The sequence below is a fragment of the Pyrus communis genome, chromosome 4, assembly GCF_041283825.1.
Source record: "Pyrus communis isolate YQ-2024b chromosome 4, ASM4128382v1, whole genome shotgun sequence".
Taxonomy (NCBI): Eukaryota; Viridiplantae; Streptophyta; class Magnoliopsida; order Rosales; family Rosaceae; genus Pyrus; species Pyrus communis.
In genome coordinates, this window is record NC_142568.1 from 13,756,387 (window position 1) to 13,778,577 (window position 22,191).

Genomic DNA, 22,191 nt, shown 5'->3' on the forward strand with positions numbered 1-22,191 from the left:
AGGCCCCCTTCCCCCCTCCCCCTGGTGCCGTGATCACATCACCCACAATTGGCAGCGTGGAGGCCAAATCGGCCCCCATGGAGGGAAGAGAGGCAGAAAGACAGCTCTTTACCGGGTCGAGGACCAAGCCTTAAGGCAAACTGATTCACTCAGACCACCCAGGCCCCGATCTGGATTGTCTACCTCCCCAACCACTAGCAAGCGTGCCCCAATGTCAACAACAATTTGCAAGGCTACAATCTCGACGGATCCAATATTATGTGCAGAGGACTACATTATTCTTGTCATCTACGAGGACCAACTGCAATTGGCATTCATTAGACTCAAAGACACAAGATGAACTTACGTTGATCGACGTTGGAAAATGTCAGATGATGTTTTTTACTTCCAAGATAATTTTTACCTTTTTAACCAAAGAACACTCTTGTCGTTTCATCTTACCCGTCGGTTCTACACAAAGATAAGCGTAATTGCAAAAGCCAAGAAACCAGAGAATCCTTGCTTCAAGACATCTCGTGAATTCAAATGAGGAAAATTGTTGATGGTTCAAAGATATATTTGGGATTTTGAATATGGAACACATGAGACGACGGAATTTAAAGTTTTTGAATTGGATTACGCTAAGCGTAAGTGGATTGCAATGGACACCTTACGTGATGCAGCACTCTTTTTGGGTGGCAATTCTTCAATATGTGTGTTGGCTTCAAAGTTTTTAGGATGTCAAGCGAATTTTATATACTACAATCACGATGTTGATCGAATGATCTTTGATGTAGGGCCTTATGGACCGCATGATTTTGGTGTGTATAACGTCATCACAAGACAAAATATTTCAAAGTTGTACACCAAAGATGTTATGGCCTTTGTAAAGAATAGCCAAAAATATGGATTGTGCCAACTTTGCAGTTGTAAAAATAAGGGTGTCATCCACACACTCCTTTTTACTTCTCACACACTCTTAATAATTTATGTCCTTCGATCTTTAATTCATTCAGTCCAATGGCTGCAAACTAAGAGAGTATGTAAAAAATAAAAAAAAATATGTATGGATAAAGCATCCCAAAAAAAATTTTTGCTTACTCCATCACTGGAAGCTTTATAGGATTATGTGCTTTTTTTTTTCTTTCTCATTTTGTTGCTGTAGGCATACAACTCCAGTAATTGAAATTTGAGTTTACATTTATATTGTTTGATTGCATATACTATTTTGTGACTTAGCCCAAATCACCCCTTTAGTAAAATCTCTTTTGATTTATCAAAATTATAAAATAATAATAATAATAATAAAAAGGACCAAGTGGCCCTTTATCATAGTGATGAAAAAGAGTTTAGCCCTTGCATGACAGCGTGAGTTCGAACCCCGTTGGTATCTAATCTAACATTAAATCTAACAAAATCAATTTTTTGACAAAAAAAATCAAAATAACAAAAAAATGAATTTTAAGTATTCAGAATTATTACTAAAAGTATATAAATCTTTCAATGGGAGTTATTGGGACTCAAAAAAATCGTTTTTATGCTTCAAATTTATAAAGACACAATTGCACTCACTATTCACAATATTCGTATCAATAGACCATACATAAACATAGGCCTGGCAATTTCTGACACGACCCGATAACCCGACACGACACGACATGAAATTAACAGGTGTTCGGGTCGACACGATAACGAATCGGGTCGTTATCGGGTAACCCGATAAGCACCTGTTAAGATAACGGGTTGATTCGGGTATACACGTGGGTAACACGATACACGATAAGCATAATATTATTTTTATAATTTTATAACCCTAAAAAAATACTGTAATAATTATATACATTAATTTAACAATTTTATACCCCTAAAAATTATAATAAATATGTGACAGCCCGTCCCGAGAAATTCTAAAAACGTATCGTGAAAAGACGATTTTGCCCCTAGTTCGATTTCTTTACGTTTTGTGTTATGTTTCCGGGTTTTGTTGGCAAGTTTTGAGCCACACACATACTCCCACACACCCACACCTTTTTTCCCCTGCCCTGCATCCTACCCGTGCCCAGTACCTTTCCCATTTTCCTTGGAAATGTACGGACACACCCACAAACCCATTGAACCTTCACAGATCGTGGAATCCAAGCACACATTCGAGCTCGTGATGCTTGTAGGAGTCCAACTATACCTTTTTCAGGTAAGAACACCATCGTTTTCACGTCGAATCCACAATGTCCGATTTCGAGTACTGTTCATGCACACGTGATTTCTTACGTTTTAGGGAATTTCAAGCTTGTAGGTAGCTTGGTGAGGTCCCTAGGAGGCTCGGGGTGGTTCGTTTGAAGGTTTTGGACGCCGGAATCACTAGTTTCGAAGTTGGCCGGAGTTTGGTGGATTTTTCAGGTGAGATTTCGTGGTTTTTAACCCTTGAAAGTGGTATGATTGTGTTCCTCTAGTTCTAAGCTTCATTTTGGTACCAATTTTGTGAAATTTGGTTGAAAAACGAAGAAGATATCGAAGGTTAAAGTTTTCCCGATTTTCTGGCGCCGGAGGCTCGCCGGAGAAGACGACGGAATATTCCTGACGCCGTTAACGGAATCTGTTAAAACTGACGGAATATTCCCTATGGCGTCAGTTGACGCCATCAGCGTGCCAGGCACGTGCCTGCGCGTGGCCGGTGCGTGGGGCGCGTGCGACGATGAAAAATTATTTTAAAAATATGGGGATGTTCCTGAGGTTGAGTAGATCACGTTGGTGTATTCATACACCCCATTTGAGCATTGTATGAGAAATTAATTCAAAAGGTTGGTTATGTGCTTTAAAATTAACGTTTTTGTAGTTGTTTCGCATATAGGTGATACCTATCCCGAGGACGAGCGTGGTCACTCGAGGCAGGGGGGCTACGACCCTTCCACATACCAGTGAGTGGGCTTTTGGTTTTCCGTATATACCTATATACTTATATTTCCCAGAAATCGATTTGAATTGTTATTTGCCATATGCCATGCATTATATTATCGTTGTTTATGCATCGTTAGTTGCATTATTAGTTGTATACATATTTATATGCATAATTGGTATTGCGGACACACAGGTAAGTGCCAGGTAAGTGTTATTCATGTTTATATTCAGTAGTGATTCGAGATGTTTAGAGAGCTCATAACCTGCACCCCCGGTGTTAGTGCTTCCGCCCAGAGTAGGGCACAATCTTTCACGTGATGTTCACCTCCCGCACCACACGCTCAGCTTGGATCCAAGTTAGGTGCACAGTCCTGTCGTACAGACCACATTAGGTGGTTCCGACTCGTAGGGGACCCGCGATTATTCGCACAGCCTTCACGTGATCGTAGCACTAGAGCGTTTATATGTATTACACCCAGGCCTATCGTACAGACCACTTTAGGTGGTTCCGACTCGTGGGCAGGTTTAGTGATTGAGATTGAGATTTGAGCTCTAAATGCAGCCGTACAGGTCACGTTAGGTGACTCCGGCTGCCAGATTATATGTTATTGATATGATTTATACCTGGGCACTTGCATTTCATTTTGAGGTTCTGGCATGGCATACTCTTGAGCATGATTGGTATATATATACATGTATCTATTTTCTGGGAAGTATACAGGTTTTACGGCTAGGGGTTAGAAAGTATTTATTAAATGGTTTTCAAAAAGCTTTGTTTTTGCCCACTCACGTTTTTGTTTTGCGCCCCTCCAGGTTTTAGTTGACTAGTAGGTTTGGTGGTTTCCCAGAGGACTTTCCCGGCTTTTCTGACAGACGATCACCAGCGTAGGGCCACCTTCGGGTGTACTATTGTCGCGTCATTTTCATTTGGACTGCTTTAGGCTTATGCTCTGAACTTGTGTCTCACTTACGCTAGCATTTGTTTTTATTACTTTGTGTTGCTAGTTTTTATTATTCGTACTATTTACATTACTATTTTATTAGCTTCCGCACTGTGCACATGGCTACGTCACTCCCACGTGACGGCCAGCATGCTCCGATCTAGATCGGGGTGTGTCAAAATATATATATATATATATATATATATATATATATATATATTAAATTAACTATAAAGTCTATAATAATTATAATAATTATACCCCCAAAATATTAACTATCTATAATAATTTTATATATATATATATATATATATATTAAATTTTGAATTAAATTTTATAAAAACTATAATAATTATTAATTAATATGCATGATGCATTGATGCATATGCATTGCATCCATTGATTAATTTAATTTGATTTCATTCCATTCCTGCCGCCATTTTTGAAGAAAAATGGAGGGAAAATGAAAATGATAAGAAAACTTGAAAATGAAATAAAAAAGTGAGGGAATTAGGGAAAGATGCTGGAGGGAAAAGTGAAAATGATAAAAAAAAAAGGTTGAAAAGGAAACAAAAAAGAGGGGAAAATGAAAATTAATAGAAGTGGTGAGAAATTATTATTTTTTTTTTTTTAAGTTATTGACTTTTTATCACACATATGACATATCTCACTATTTTTATAATGACACACGTGATGTACTATTCCGTGTACCAGTCAATTATACGTACAAAATAAATAGATTTAAATCTACTTAATAAATATATATATATATATATATACACACACTACACACACCATTGGAACTTGATTGATGGGATACGAATTCTCCGAAACTAATTTCAACGATCCCAACCGTCAAACTTGTTTGTATATGCTTTGAGATCACATCAACAAAAAATCGCAAAAAACAAACATTCAGAGATCAAGTAATGGGACAAAACTTTTCGACAGTTATAAAAGAAAAATCACGATTTAACGGTTATTTTAATTTTGATTTTGATGATTTTTTATAGCTACACTCCTTGACCCTATATGAATACAATGAATGAATTCGATCTTCAATTTAAAATATTTACACAAATGGATATCACAAAATCTTATGTTATACTTGATGAAAGTATAAATAAACTCTAAGAAGTGTTAGTTAATCTATTGTTTTTATGGGATGCGAATTCTCTTAAACTAATTTCAACGATCCCAACCATCATACTTATTTGTATATGCTTTGAGATCACATCAGCAAAAAATCACAAAAAACAAACATTCAGAGATCAAGTAACGGGACAAAGCTTTTCGACAGTTATAAACGAAAAATCACGATTTAACGGTTATTTTAACTCCGATTTTGATGATTTTTTACAACTACACTCCTTGACCCTATATGAATACAATGAATGAATTCGATCTTCAATTTAAAATATTTACACAAGTGTATACCACAAAATCTTATGTCATACTTAATGAAAGTATAAATAAACTCTAAGTGTTAGTCAATCTATCGTTTTGATGGGATACGAATTCTCCAAAACTAATTTCAACGATCCAAACCGTCAAACTTGTTTGTATATGCTTGGAGATCACATCAACAAAAAATCACAAAAAACAAACATTCAAAGATCAAGTAACGGAACAAAGCTCTTCAACGGTTATAAACGAAAAATCACGATTTAACGGTTATTTTAACTCCGATTTTGATGATTTTTTACAGCTACACTCCTTGACCCTATATGAATACAATGAATGAATTCGATCTTCAATTTAAAATATTTACACAAGTGTATACCACAAAATCTTATGTTATACTTAATGAAAGTATAAATAAACTCTTAAGTGTTAGTCAATCTATCGTTTTGATGGGATACGAATTCTCCAAAACTAATTTCAATGATCCAAACCATCAAACTTGTTTGTATATTCTTGGAGATCACATCAACAAAAAATCACAAAAAAAAAACATTCAGAAATCAAGTAACGGGACAAAGCTTTTCGACGGTTATAAACGAAAAATCACAATTTAACGGTTATTTTAACTCCGATTTTGATGATTTTTTTACAGCTACACTCATTGACCCTATATGAATACAATGAATGAATTTCATCTTCAATTTAAAATATTTACACAAGTGAATACCACAAAATCTTATGTTATACTTAATGAAAGTATAAATAAACTCTAAGTGTTAGTCAATCTATCGTTTTGATGGGATACAAATTCTCCAAAACTAATTTCAACGATCCAAACCGTGAACTTATTTGTATATGCTTCGAGATCACATCAGCAAAAAATTGCAAAAAAGAAACATTCAGGGATCAAGTAACGTGACAAAATTTTTCGACGGTTATAAACGAAAAATCACAATTTAACGGTTATTTTAACTCCGATTTTGATGATTTTTACAGCTACACTCCTTGACCCTATATGAATACAAAGAATGAATTTGATCTTCAATTTAAAATATTTACACTAGTGGATGTGGATATCACAAAATCTAATGTTATATACTTAATAAAAGTATGAATCAACTATAATATTAATAATTATATACATTAATTTAACAATTTTCTTTCTTGGTGGCAAATAGAGCGTTTTCATTATCCAATACTTTCTCAGTTAGCACGAGATGTGTTAACAATTCCCATTTCAACTGTTGCATCAGAATCTGCATTTAGTATTGGGGGTAGAGTACTAGATCAGTATCGTAGTTCATTGTTACCAGAAACAGTTCAAGCTTTGTTGTGCACACAAGATTGGCTATTTGGAAAAGGAGGTAATATATTTTTATATGGTATAGTATTATTATTTTGGTAAACTTCTAATAATTTGAATGATTTTTAATGTTTGGTTTTTCCATATTTAGTTTATGCGGAAGATAGTTCTGATGTGGAAAACCTTACTGAAAACATCTTCAACATAACTCTTGAAGGCAATAGATCAAGCCAGAGTTCCAATACAATTTCATGATGATCGATGTAAATTGAAGATTTTGTAAATGGAGGTGTAAACTTTTGAGAACAAAAACTCTTTATCCTTGCACATTTAATACGTGTAATAGATTAGTAGTGTATGTATTATTTTTTTATTAGGCTCTTATTTTCAAGTGTAGATGTAGTACTTAAACGACAAATGTTTTATGTTTTGAAGTAATATTTATGTGGCAATGTGTGGTATGTGCAAATTTTAAAAAAAAAAAAAAAAATTTCTTAACGGGTCATAATGGGTCGGGTCATTTTACCCGTTGGATAAAGTGACCCGACCTGTTAAGAACCCGTTAAGATAACGGGTGTGACACGACACGACCCATTAAGATAACAGGTGTTACACGAAAACGACACAAACACGACAGACACGACCTGTTTGTCAGGCCTACATAAATATGAAAAAAGAATAAGATTTCAAACAGTTATATTTTGAGAATGCTAATAAAACTTCTCATCCACGTCTTTCAAACAGTTACATCTCGATCGCATTCTTTCTTTTACATTAGACTCCCTATCCATGTCTTCATTGGACGTTCATTGGAGGTATCCTTTTAGTCCTCTCTACTTTCATCAAAACGACTTGCGCTAAACTCAACAATAATAAAAGATTTAGGTGAGCCTGTGAATTTCACAATGTCATGAACAAAAGTATACGAAAAAGAAATGCACGACAACAATAATCATGTTGCAAACAGCATAGCAACACACCTACGGATAACTTAAATTGGTACATTCGAGATCGAACAACTTAAATTGGTTCCAGAGCATGAAGATATGTAAGGTGCAAAAATGAAAAAATCATTGTATATTTGCAGGAACTAGAAAGAAATGCAGTCATTACCCGAATACCTCTCAGTTTCCTGGAAAGCAGCACGAATTAAGAGCTGTAAAGGGTCACGTCCATCTTGTCCAAAAATATGTCTCTTGGTTTATGTATCACTGAAGCTTAAAACTTTCAAACTGGAATGCTTATGGGGTGAGTTTCTTGGTTCAGAGTATATGGATTGGACAAAATGAAAAATGCTGTATTGGTTGTGCTGAATGTTTTGACCCTGATGATTACTATTGAACACTGCAGTTAGGATTTCTCATCAATCACTACAAACAACAACAAAGCCTTTTTTCCATTAAGGGGGGGTCGGCTGTATGAATCCTAGAATGTTATTGCACTCGGTTTTGTACCACGTTTTCTGTAGAACTTGGGCTTAATTTAATTTAGATTATTTCTAATGGGAATACATTCTTTCATTCCTGGAATCCACAAGACTATGAACCCTTAAGAACAAATTTGAAATTTCCAGTAGAAAAAGGAGTCACGGAAGCAAACGGCAAACCTTAGGATCTCGGATTCATCGGAAGAAGTGAGTTAGTCGATGGTCCAGAGCCGCACGTACGAGATTCCTAATTACGGCAGTAAATGGACGATATACAGAACCTAATTACGGCAGCAAATGGTATCCAATTGAATGATGAGAATATCCAATTCAAATGTCTTACCAACGCCAGATACTTAAATCCACATCCAAAGTTAAAATTGACGATATACAGAACCTAATTTAGCTTAAGGTTAAGCTTAAGATTCAACTAGAGCCGAATCTTCAAAGACAAGATTTCAAAAACATAAGATGGTCATTATTTTGACTTGTAGCTCTAACAGTACTTCACTCGACCACCCCAGAAAACAGATGATATGTACAGGGAAAATTTGTGGACGATTGACGCCATCAAGAATGATCATGGCAACTGCGCATTTGTCTTGTTTAAACTACGCTTGAAATCCACTAAATTTTATTTTGGTACCAAAGATACGCTAAACACAAAAACCAGAAAAGAAAAAAAAACAATTTAATCCGTCATTGCTCAAAAACCCATCTAATTGATCCCAAATTATTGAAAACAAAACCCACATCCAGAATCCTAACAAAAACTAAGACGTAATCAATTGTGGTTTAAAGATGTATTTAGGATTTTGACGATCAAACGCGCGAGAAGTCAAAATTTAAAATTTTCGAATTGAATTATGGTAAGAGTAAGTGGATTGCGATAGACACCTTAAATGATGCGGCACTTTTTTTGGGTGACAATTCTTCAATATGTGTGTTGGCTTCAAAGTTTCCAGGATGTCAAGCAAATTGTATCTACTACAATCACGATGCTAATCTTACAAAATTTGATGTTGGGCCTTATGCATCGCGTGATTTTGGTGTGTATAACGTCACCACAAGACAAGAGATTCCAACGCCGTACACCAAAGATGTTATGGCCTTTGTAAAGAACAGCTGAAAACCTCCAATATGGATTGTGCAGTTGTAAAAATAGAGGTGTGCTATCCACACACGTCTTTTTACTTCTCACAGGCTCTTTATTAATTTATGTCATTTGATCTTTAATTCATTTAGGTCGATGGTCGCAAATTAAGAGGGTGTGTGGAAGTAAAAAATGATGTATGGATAGCATATCCCTAAAAATATTGTTTTGCTTACACTATCAGTGGAAGCTTTTTAGGATTATGTGCCTTTTTTTCTTTCTTATTTTGTTGCTGTAGACATACAACTCCACTAATTGAAATTTGAGTATACTTTTATATTGTTTGGTTATGTAAACTATCTTGTGACTTAGCCCAAATCACCCCTTTAGTAAAAAAAAGATTTCAAACAGTTACATTTTGAGAAGGCTAATAGTCTTCCCATCCACGTTTTCAAACAGTTACATCTCGACCGCGTCTTTCTTGTACGTTAGCCTCCCTATCCATGTCTTCATTGGAGGTATCGTTTTAGTCCTCTGTACTTCATCAAAATGACTTGAATACATGTAAACCAATGCTAATCGAGCTCTCCATAACCACACTACACCAATTTTTATGACAGAGAAACTAAAGGCGTCTTTTAATATCAAACATTTGTTCCACAACCTCCACAAAACCCTATTAGGGATTCTAATCAAGCTAAACGAAACAGGAATTACCATTAAAAATATTTAGCCTATGTACAACTAATCGTACTGAATCAAATTATCCAGCTCCTCGGACAAAGACTGAATCACAACATTACGGTCAAGTTCTATCGAAATTAGCAACAAGGATAAAGAACATTGCACACCAACAGCACTTTACAAAACTAGATGAATTACAAATCCAACAGACAAACAGAGCTGGAAACAAAGATCGAGGGGTAAGAAGTTGAATAAAACGATGAAATTGAGAAAATTTAAAGCACCCTTGTAAGAACAACCCAAGTTCATATTAGCATGCTCTGCTAGGTCACGATCAAATATAATGAGAAAACTTACCTGGTGCAGCCATGGTGGTTGTTAATTGTGCACAAGAACTCTGAAGAAGACATGGTTAGTTGCACAAGGAATCCTTCTACTCACTCAAGACCTTTATATCCTTATGGTGATAGAACCCTATGTCGAAGAATGTCATCTTTCTGAGCAGGGAACTCCTACATGTATAGAAACAACGGCTGCCAACTCCCATCTATCGTGGGTGAGTTGGTTATTGTCCCGTTGTATCAAGTTCAGTGCAAAAAGGGTTAGTGGAAGGCAGTTGCATCCCAAACATTTCGAATGTGTTTCCTGAATTATAGGATGTTAGTTTTCCACGTATCAAACTCTTATCAAAGTTGTATTATCCACATGTAATTCCACCTTTATCACAAGTAGTTAAGTCCACATAGGATTCTTACATTCTCCCACATGGACGCTAACTAGTTGTGGTTTTGAAATTTCATGTACTACATAACTTCATTCCTTAGTGATCACTTGAGTTCTACGCAACTAGCATCTTAAACACATTGACCAGTAATCATTTGGAGTTCGAATCTCAGGAAATAATGCATACAATAATGTTGCATTCACCCTGAAACCACAATCCACAAATTCATACCGTATAATGATAATGATGACATACATTTATACACATTCTAAACACGGTTCTTGATGCATACCCCATTTCGTTCCCATTTATCCAGTTTACCTTTATTGATTGAAAGTGGTTTGCCATCTTCAATGACTGGATTCCTTTTCCTTTTTCATGCATAATAAAACTCAATAAAATGTTCTTTGGAACAAAGATCATACATTTTATTGCAAGTCATAAATTAAAACCTCATACATTCAGCAATGACAAACTTAAAGCAAGTAAACTGAGCAACAGTAAAACACATATTAGGTTGTTACTCCCACACTTCAACGGAACCCAAGTTGTCATGCACTCCAGAACCACAAGTATTTAAACCCAAACTGTATGATGCTTCCTTATACCATAAATGGATGTATCGTGCCTTTATTTAATCATACAAAACCCAGGTTTCTTCATGTATCATCTTTGGAGAGACACTTTGAACAACAGATTTCAATCTACTGTCAATCATCTTTATGAATCAAAGATATAATAATGATGGAGTTTCGCAACATTATCAAGCACTGAAATTGATTAATGAATACAATACATTCATTTCATTTAGTTGACAGAATAAGAAACATGATTCAACAAGAGCAACAAGAACACAAATACTTATGCATGTCAGAATGTCGATCACACTCCCACATTTCCACTATTTGATATGTAACCTTATTGTATAACAACCATGTAAAGGATTAAGAAAACAACCAAGATTTCAAGTCTTTGGACAAGAAAACAGTCAACTTAATTTTCTTTAAAATGTTATAGCTGAAAACATCTCAAACCATTCATACATTCCTCCCTTTGGAAAAGAATATTGACATGTTATGAGTTTTAAACCCATAATTTACATAATCTAGTACCTAAAATCTTTTACACAAGTATGCACTATAAAATCTTGCTAAGAAGTTCTCGTGAAGAAGTAAATGTTTGTGCAGAAAATATTATCATAAAAGACTTTATTTTTATAATTGCAACCACCCGAAGAAGTCAAGAAACATTAGGTAAAGAAGTCATCCATCACAAAATGATTATTTAGTCAAAACCATTTAAGCAATCTTTCACTCAAAATTACCTCAAAACTCAAGCGGCCGTAAAAACAAGTACATATAGTCATGCATGTTCATGTCACACTTTTAAGCAAGAGACATAAACTGCCTTAACTCTTTAATGTACAGCCATCACACAATAGATTAAGATAGAATAACGCTTTAATAACCTAATGCCCAAAACTTTTTAAACAATATGATTAGAATAACCAAGAACAACTCCTATTAAGTTTTCTAGAATTTATACACTTATTGTAAATAAATTAATGAGTGATAGGCCCAATTTTCTTTCACTAATTCTCCCACTTGGGCAAGCAATCATTGATTATTTACTTTCATCACTAGCATTCATAGTTATAGGATCAACCTGTGTGAAAACAAATCCAATAAAGCAATGCGAATTGTTGGAAAACACTCTGGAGCACTTGCATAGATAGTTCATTCCAAAACAAAAAATATAAGACAAAATTTCAGATTTGAATGCAGACCAGATGAAGTCAAATGTATATTTATAGATTTATCACTCTGACTCACGAACTGTTTCTTGCCCGCACTTCTTTTACACTTTATCACTGTTAAGGAAGTCCAGAATTGGTAAATTACTATCAAACAAACCAAATGAAACGACTTTCGCAGAGCAAGGAAACAATGACTTTTTCTGGGAACTTGGTTAATACGGTACCATTGTATTCAACAGTCATATAATAACATATCATACCTTTCACATAAGAAAAATGGATACGTATAATTATTATCATGTATATTTACACACATGCATATATAAATGTATATAACACTTGCATAATTTTAGTATGTGACCCATGAAATCCCTAACGACATCAACTAAAGCTAATAAACAAAGCCACATCCAAATAATCAGATAAAGGCATCACTTACTTCATGAATGGTTTCGGCACAAGCATGCAGTATCACCTCTTCCACCATCCTATATGTTGGCAAACATAGAACAACACCCAGACCAAAATTTCCATAAAATCTCACTTTGGTGAAGATTTAATAAACATTTGTCCAATGGTTAAATAACATGATTATTTGTTCCAGATGTTGCAGCCTTAGTTGTTTTCCGTTGAGATCATTCCTGTACAAGACTTACAAAGAAAAGCATTATGTGAAAAATTATAATCGCAAACAATTATAATCACAACCAAGAAGAGTATTTGCCAGAAAACCATTGAAGTCGTGTACATTAGTCCACCAAGCTGGTACCATTCGGAATATCAGAGGCAACCCAGTAATCTTCTAGACCAATATCCTCACCATGGTCTCCATCCCCACGACACCACACTCCACGGAGAGAGTCATAGACAGACTCAAACAGGGCAGTTGAATCCAAACTAGGACAAAGAGGAGCTTAAGTCCCATTATTCAAAAGTGAGTTGTAACATTGCAGCGATAACAAACGTGGCTATACAGTGATTAAAACTTCTAACAATTTATGCATCCCCTTCTTTGGAAAGGAATGTGAACATTTCATGAGTTTTAAACCACATAGACTTTACTGCAATCGACCAATACTCACATCATTTTGCAGCCATATTCAAGTTCAACATAAATCCCAATCTCCACTCCCCTTTGCTTTAACATACATACACAACATCAAGTTCAAACTGTATGCAAAGAGTGCAACATCAAACAACACAGATTTACGTTACACCTTTGGGCAAGAAACACAAACTGTCAAATATGCATTATGCAAATACCGAAACAAATTTAAAGCTCTATTTCCAAGCTCCCACTTATCAAAGTTCTCCACCATTGTCAAGCTTTTGTTTAGCTTCAATGGAATGCTTATAATACCAAGCTCGTTCGGTCTGAATCTTTCATCAGTCCACAATATTTCAATATACTGCATACATATATTTGTACATACACACAATAACTGAAATAAAACCTCAACTATTAACATGGTAAAATTCACCAGCACATAAGTCCATGCTTTATTTCAAGCATAAGGCAAAATCAAATGAAAGAACAACCCTTACTTTCATACAGCAGCTGAGTCAAATGATTCAACCACACCCATGTTTGCAGCGTGATTATTGAATATCCTTACTGCCAAACTCGTCAACCAAGTTCATCAACTTTTGGCTTCATCAAAACAGAGTTCATGGAAGCAGCCCATGGGTACAAGGCAACTGGTGCAGTTCAAGACAGCAACGCCCTTCAACCAATGGCCTGTGTTCAATTAACCACTGTGCAAACACAAATGTCCCAGAAAAACAGAGAACTCACAAACATTAATCGAAGAATTATAGTGCCGAGGATCAAAATATAATCAACGACAATAGTAATTAAAAGAATTGAATTTGTTTAACATTCCATTAGATACAATGACCAAATTCACAAATCAAACCACTCAAAATATTCCCTCCTAAGCTTAATGATAAATGGACTCCAAAATCCAAAGTGATCGGATCAACTTTGGAGCTTTTATCGAAAGCAGTTAAAGCCTGATGATTTCTCTCAGTAACGATTCTAATCAATGCTATACTTTATATGTGTTCTCCTAGTAAAGACCATAATCAAAATCTCTCAAATAAACATTGATATAAGATCACCCCCGTGAAGGAACCCTCCACTTCAAAATTTCATGAAGATTCAACGACAATGATTCCATATTAATGTTACCGTGACAGTACTTCAACGCAAAAAACCTTAAATTCACTTTGACTCGAAAGAAGTTTTATCAAGTATGAGAACCACAACTTTAAGATCGGAATAAAAACAACACTTGCCACCAAAAACCAAGAAAACATCATAAACCCTCGAAAGGGTTTATCGAAAATAATGGAACAGATAGCATACATGTAGGTATGTTCTCAGCCATACATTACATATATTAGCAGTGATAAATCTCAAGGTTGAGGATATGTTTGATATGATGGTATGTTATTCGAAGAAGAGTTCTATTTGGAGAAAATTGATGTCCTTTTACAAGTTTATGCATATTGGTTGCAACATGAATATCAAATAGATATCAAGAAACTAATTTCAATCAGATACCGAATTTCAATCATATATTCCTTTTCCTGCAGTGAATAAAACTTTGGCAACAGCATATGACATTAGAACAATTAATCATGCTATAGAAAAACTGCAGCAATCATCATACGAATTTCATACGTGCATAAAGCATTGGGATTTCTTATTAATTCATCAGACCTAGGGCTTACTAACATGGCTCTGATACCAAATGTAAGAACAACCCAAGTTCATATTAGCATGCTCTACTCGGTCACGATCAAATATAACGAGAAAACTTACCTAGTGCAGCCATGGTGGTTGTTAATCGTACACAAGAGCTCTGAAGAAGACATGGTTAGTTGCACAAGGAATCCTTCTACTCACTCAAGACCTTTATATCCTTATGGTGATAGAACCCTACGTCGAAGAATGTCATCTTGGTGAGCAAGGAACTCCTACATGTATAGATACAACGGCAGCCAACTCCCATCTATCGTGGGTGAGTTGGTTATTGTCCCGTTGTATCAAGTTCAGTGCAAAAAGGGTTAGTGGAAGGCAGTTGCATCCCAAACATTTCGAATGCGTTTCCTGAATTATAGGACATTAGTTTTCCATGTATCAAACTCTTATCAAAGTTGTATTATCCACATGTAATTCCACTTTTATCACAAGTAGTTAAGTCCACATAGGATTCTTACAATCCTCACTACAGAGTCTGCTGTCGTCATAAGATCATAAATCCTTCTGAGTGAAATTATGTACTAGTTTGTTCCAAGGGCACAATGTGTTTATCATATACTTCATAACAATTTGCGAAGAAATGAAATAACTAGGGACTTTGATTCCCGGCATCCATGTTCCAACACCAATCAAAACAGAAAAGACTAACAACATAGGTTGCTGATACATTAGAAGCACCTCTGACAAGATTCAAAACTAAGCTTTAACATCGCATGAACAAACACAATGCAGGCAGGTGACTTTGGGCTCTGGCCTTCTCAACCTATTATAACTTAAACCCTATACCCGATATATGTCCATTTACCATAAAAAACAAATTTGCTAAGACTGTAATACGCTTCTCCCACGAAAATGTTCCGAAATGACCTGATCAAAGTAAGAGCCCGAAATTGTATGCAAAAATTCAAGGGAATTCTCCTAAAAGTAAAAGCATGCGGAAAACTCGATGCACATTTGGGAAAAAGGCATGACTTAAAATGAGCACAATAGACAAGAAAAGGGCAAAGCTGATCGCTCAAATATGGTAAGCCCGAGCAAGTGGATTGTGATCACGCAATGATGATGTAAAGTTCAGAAAAACAAAGTCACTATGGACTACACGATCAACCTCAACTTATCAAGTATCAATTCTAATTTCTAAAAGAACCCTGAATCTTGCATGCATGGGACACTGCTAAATTTAGGACAAGTTAGCGGCACCTTTGTTTCATCAGAATTTGTTGAACGATGAACGATTGATCTCAGTTTTCTTTCCTCAGCAAATACAAGGACAAGACAGTCGATTTTTTGCTGTACGGTGGACGTATGCATTCTCACAGATTAAACCTACAAAATAATGAGAGCATACTCATATCATTATGTCAAATCTTGCTTCGGAAGTAATCCCACAAAAGCTACGCGCCATACCAATCAGAAGTATGAAACTCACTTATTTCAAAGATTCGAACGGTTTATCTTTTAAGTCCTTCCTCAAAGATCATGTCTACTAAAAATCACTCAAATTTAAAACTATGAACCCTTAAGGAGTAAAGGTTTAGGATTTGTTTGTAGAACTGTATTCGTCCATTTTCTTCACTACAAATAATGGTTTTGAATTTGTCTAATTTTTTGGAAGGATCAGCTATGAACGATGTTCTAAAAAATAAATAGTTTAGATCGTTAAAATACATTACGGACTCTTTTTTATGTTTCAGACGGTCTCAATGTCCTTATAACATTTTAGGACATTGTTTCTTTTTATTTTTTTTTCTTTTTTTTTTGGACAACTGGTAAATTTTATTACCAACAAAAAGCAAGTACAAACAAAGGCCAAGATACAATCTTAACACAAAAAAAGGCCAACACAACACAAAGGACAAGGCCCAAAGCCAGCTTTGGAGGCCAGCCCGCACAAAAACAGAACACAGAAACACACTACTCCTCCTCCCGCGCCTACAACAGCCGCCACCAGAAAAGTAAACATCGATCACCTCGATCCGACGCCCACCGCCATCGCTAAAGGTCATACCTGCAAGAACCCCAAAATTGATGAAAAAGAAAGCCTCCTCATCCTCCAGGGACCACCATACCAACCGTCTCCACGAAGCAAAGGAAGCCCGCGTGGAAGCGAGCAACATCGCCACCAAGGGCGAACACCGGGAAAGCCCAACTGAGGCCAGCAAAGGTGCTGGTGTGATCACCTGAGCCGAAGCTGTACACACCCTCCCGTAGAATCGCGTTGAAAAAAAAGTGGAAATCGGTTGGAAATGATGATGGAAAGAGAGATTACAAAGCCAATTGATGAAAAAGATGAAGGATGATTGATGGAGGGGTATGGAATGGGGGATGGATCAAAAGCAAGGATAGATTTCGGATGAGGAAACTGATATTTGCAGGGATGGGGGAATGTGTAGACAACAGGGAGAGCAAAGAGAAAAGAAAAAGGAAGAAAAAGCATGAACTACCACCGACCCTAGCCGTAGCTAAGGCCGGCGATAACACTGGTTTAATCGAAAAGACCACTCACACAAAGGTGAGAAAGATTCTCACACAAGGAGAAAAGGACTCACACTTAGGACATTGTTTTTCAGTCTTGGATTTTTACATACCATGACACCCCATAGAGAACACATTTTATTTTTCGTGTTCTAAAATTAAATCAAGGAAACTCTTTCCATATCCTTGATGTTTTTTTTTTTTTTTTTTTTTTTTTAATAGTGCACCATATTGCATCATCCTTTAGGACAGAGACAAACACATATCCGTACACGCTCAGTTGCCTGTAAATTCATTCCATTAAATGTCTCACAAGGTTTGATTTTGTTCTCTTCATATGTACTCCTTTATTTGTTTTAATAAGAATAACGGATCAATAGGCTCCCAACCGAGAAGCTAATATCGTCTCATCTTCCTTTAATAAAATACATATACCCACAACATTTCATATAAATCGTATCTTTTTGTTTCGTATAAATTACAAAATGTTGCTTTTTTTGTACACCATAAATGGTACTTGTCATGCTAATTACCCATTTGGAAAAGTAGAAAAGTGAAAGCAACATATAACGTGAGGCATTTTTCTTTGACATTGTTTTGGAGTTTCCTTTTACGCAAGCCAAATCAACAGCGGAAAAATAACAATTGGAAAATGGAAAAAAAAAAAAAAAAAAAAGAAACGAAGCAGCGCCCCCTGATTTTGGTGATTTATTATTAAGCTGTACTACCAAATACATTAAATGTTGTTCTTTGGATAATATGAAATTTGGATTTTAGCTGAAATAGTCCCTTAGAGTATTATAACTCTTTATTTGGTCCTTGAAATTTAAAATTGATGGAATTGGTCTCTGAGTTTGTCCACCGTCAATCATTTTGGTTATTCCGTGAAAAATCTCCATTAAATAATGAAGAAAATAATAAAAATACATTCAATTTTTGTCAAATCATTTTGGCCTATTGTTTATTTTTCTTTTTAAAAAATGATCAGTTGGTGGCTTCATCGGCAGTCCACCCTTTTGGGGGCCAGGAAGGCTCAAAGAGGCATTTCAACCTCCTTCTGGCCACCATCGTGCGATTCACCAGTGCCAGGAATTGAACATTTGACGTGTTGAGTGGAGTACGGATCTGGAATTCGTTCCCAACCATTGGGTCACCTAGTAGTGGATTGGCCCATTGTTTATTAAATTGAGGGTATTTTTATCATTTTGGTTTATTTAACAAGAGATTTTTCACAAAATGATCAAACTAATTGATAGTGGACAAACTCAGAGATCACTTTCATTGATTTCAAATCTCAAGGACTAAAGTGAGGAGTTATGTCAATTTAAAGAACCATTTTAGCTAAAATGCCTATGAATTTATAAACCCCTTCACTTTAAAGTTTAATTAACTTATTCTTGCTGCATTTTATTTTCTAGGTGCAATGCTGGGTTTTTTTTTTTTTTTTTGGGTTTCAGATAGATGCTTATTTGGTGAAGGATGTTAGAATATGTAACTATTGAAATTAGGAATTTCTATTTATTTTTTCCAGTTTTTAACTCTTTTCAATGGATAGTTTACGATAGAGCTGGGTAATGGATTTCACATTTACCATGTGTAATATTATTTAGGGTATATTCTAGAAAAGTTGACAAAATCAAACGGCCAAGGATCTGTTGTTCCGGAATGGGTGTCTTTTTCGGTGTCTCGTAGCTAATATTGCCACACATATCTTTACACCTACCAGAGCATTCACACCATTAAATCCTATATCAAAGTATAAAAATATTTAAAAAAAAATAAAAGATTAATTTCATAAAAGTCCTTCCGCCTATTAAAATCTAAACCCATTAATTTGATCGAGTAGTATCTAGACCTGGCATTTTGGACCCGACCCGTTAATATTAGTATTTGGATGGATGCTTAACGGGTCGGGTCGTTAACGGGTAAACCCGTTAACAACCCGTTAAATAACGGATCACTTTGGGTCAACCCGTTAGCACCCGTTAGTTAAGGATGTTTTAGTAATTTTAGTCAAGTCTTAACAACAAAAAATAAACTCTATGCAAAATAATAATAATAATAATTGTTAACGGATGACCTGTTAGCTTAACAGGTTGGGTTCGAATGATCCGTTAGTTTAACAGGTTGGGTTCAGATGACCCGTTATCCGCGGCGGTCTCGTCTTGATCCAAGCACTCCCATGTTCTTCTTCAAAAGTGTTTTAATTTTCTTTTGAAGCATGTCTACAAATCCCAACTCTCATGTTCTTATAAACTCAAATTCTTCAATTTTGAGAAGTTGGAACCTGTAAGTTTAGATTGAATCCAACAATTTGTCAAGAATGAATTTTATCTGCATCCGTTTACACCCAAACTCTAGAAATCTCTCATTTTGGCCTCTCAGACAAATGGTGACCAAAGATAGAGAAGCTCGCAAGAGATTCAGAGCAAAACAAATGGTATCAAGTCTGGCGATAGCTGACTTCTATGACATTGCTAAAGCGATCGAGTCCAGGCTGTGTAATGAGACATGAAAAGGAGGTTCATCTTTTGGTAGTACGGCAACGGTGGCGGCGGCGGCAGACTGGAAAGACAGGAGAGGAGATTGCTCGCTAAGATCAAGACGAGCGGCGGCAAAGGATTGAAGAGATAAGGAGGAAGACGACTCGGTGAAATTTAATGCCATTAGACTTTTAAAGGCAGAGGGACTTTATCAAATCAATCTTCTTTTATTTAATTATACTTTGATATAGTATTTAACGGAGTGAATACTCTGGTAGGTGTAAAGACGTGTGCAGTAATATTAGCTACGAGACATGTAAAAAGACACCCACTTCAGGACAACAGATCCTTGGCCTTGTTAGACATTTAATGGAAGAGATTTACAAGCAATTGAGCGTATAAGCCTATGTGTTTCTCTCTCTCCTAATGTATGATGCAACTGAGTGTATAAACATATGTGTTTCTCTTTTTATATTTGAGTAATGTTAAAGAGATTATCTTTCTAGATCATAATTGTACATTACATGATATTTCGGTTCATAATTAGATTCTTTTTTTTAGATCATTAAAAGTGAAATTCAACTGCCACATTTTTAAAAAAATAATCTTCATTTCTTTTGTATTTTCCAGTTTTAACTTCTTTTTATTTTAATAGTTTACGACAGTACTGGGGAACGTGTTTCACATCTACGATGTGTTATATTATCTAGGGTATATTCCGGAAAGGTAGATAAAATATTGATGTTACTGGTGCTGACTTGTGAGGTTTTGGCCGATAGTAATTCATGGTCAACATAAAAAAGGAAAAGATAAAGTACAAAATTTCAATGCACGAAACCAAGGCATGCAATGATACAATGTTCTATCTCTGATAAACACATAATTAAATGCTAAGAGTGAAAAGACAGGTAATTGAACTCATTTAGTCAGTAGGAGTGAATGATAATTAAACGTGAGACATGAGGTGTCGGTGCGAATGACAATCTTATTCAACCGGGTTATAAGTCCTCTGTATATGCTCTTTGTTGGATACGTAATAGCTAAGTTGATTTTTTAAAATTATTAATATTAAAGAAAGAGGGGAATGTTTGAAACTATTACAATAATGTAGGAAATATGAGAGTTTCAAACTTGAAACAGATGAGTGGAAATCTAACACTTTATCTAAGGAAAAATTGATATAAGTCTAATTTTTTTTAATCAATATTGAGAATAATCCAATTTATTAAAATAAACCCAATCTCTTACGTTTAGAATTATTTTATTATTTAAAATTATTTATTGATAATATTACTGTAAAAATTAATATCTTCATAAATATCTCTTTAATTATTTCTTCTTATCTCTTTCTTTTTTGTTGTTCTTGTTCTTGTTCTTTCTACTTTAAACCCCTTTTATAATTTTTTTTTTTTTTTTTTTTAGTTCAAAGTATGATATTCATTTATAAATGAATTTGAAAGTCGTACAGTGATATGGTGCAAAATAAAGGGCCTCGATAAAAATCTTGCTAAGGATTTCAACTCGGTCAAAGGGAAAAAGAGCGTCCCGCACCTTTTTTTTTTTTTTTTTTTTTTTTGACAAGCAACGATAGATTGATATTTTATTCATCATCTCAAGCAATACGTAGGTGCCAATTGGGTATAATACTCCAGTGACCAAACAATGATTTGGAGGTGAATTTGCTCAAGCAAGGCAACATTAATAAAACCCTTAAACAATTACCACATGTGTGAAAACTCACACGCCAACATACAAAACAGTCACGGAACGATAGATATAACATATTTGTATCAACAATTGCAAAGCGCCCTGCACCTTAGTGTCAAAGATAAAATATCCTCCGTAAGGAAATCTATAATGATATCAGGCGGTTCTTCAAACCACACTCTTCATTGCTCACTTGAAAGTCCCAACCGTGCCAATTGATAAACCACTTTATTGGCCTCTCTTCTCGTATGGAAAACTCCTGTTTGGGGGATTAAACGGAGAAAATTTAGAAAATGTCTTTGTGTCAGTAATTATATGCCCTATTGAGGATGTGATCATTCGCAAGCATGTTAATGACCGAGAGAACCATCGAGGCATCCCCTTCAAATTCCACCTCAACAGCACCGATTTCTCGAGCCAACAAAACTCCATCATGAGCAGCTTCCAGTTCTGCTTGCAAAGGCGACGATATTCCTTCAACTCGCCTAACCATGGCAGCCACGAATTGACCAGCATCATTCCTCAGCACTACACCCACTCCTACTTCACGCTGC

General features: G+C 35.5%; 1 protein-coding gene across 1 annotated transcript; it reads left to right on the forward strand.

Moving 5' to 3' along the window:
• Positions 1–211: 211 nt before the first annotated feature.
• Positions 212–9,077, forward strand: LOC148697492 (uncharacterized). The gene is made up of 3 exons (XM_088691936.1): positions 212–321; positions 553–653; positions 8,842–9,077. The coding sequence occupies exons 1-3, from the start codon at positions 212–214 to the stop codon at positions 9,075–9,077; spliced, it is 447 nt and encodes a 148-aa protein (XP_088548062.1).
• Positions 9,078–22,191: the final 13,114 nt, after the last annotated feature.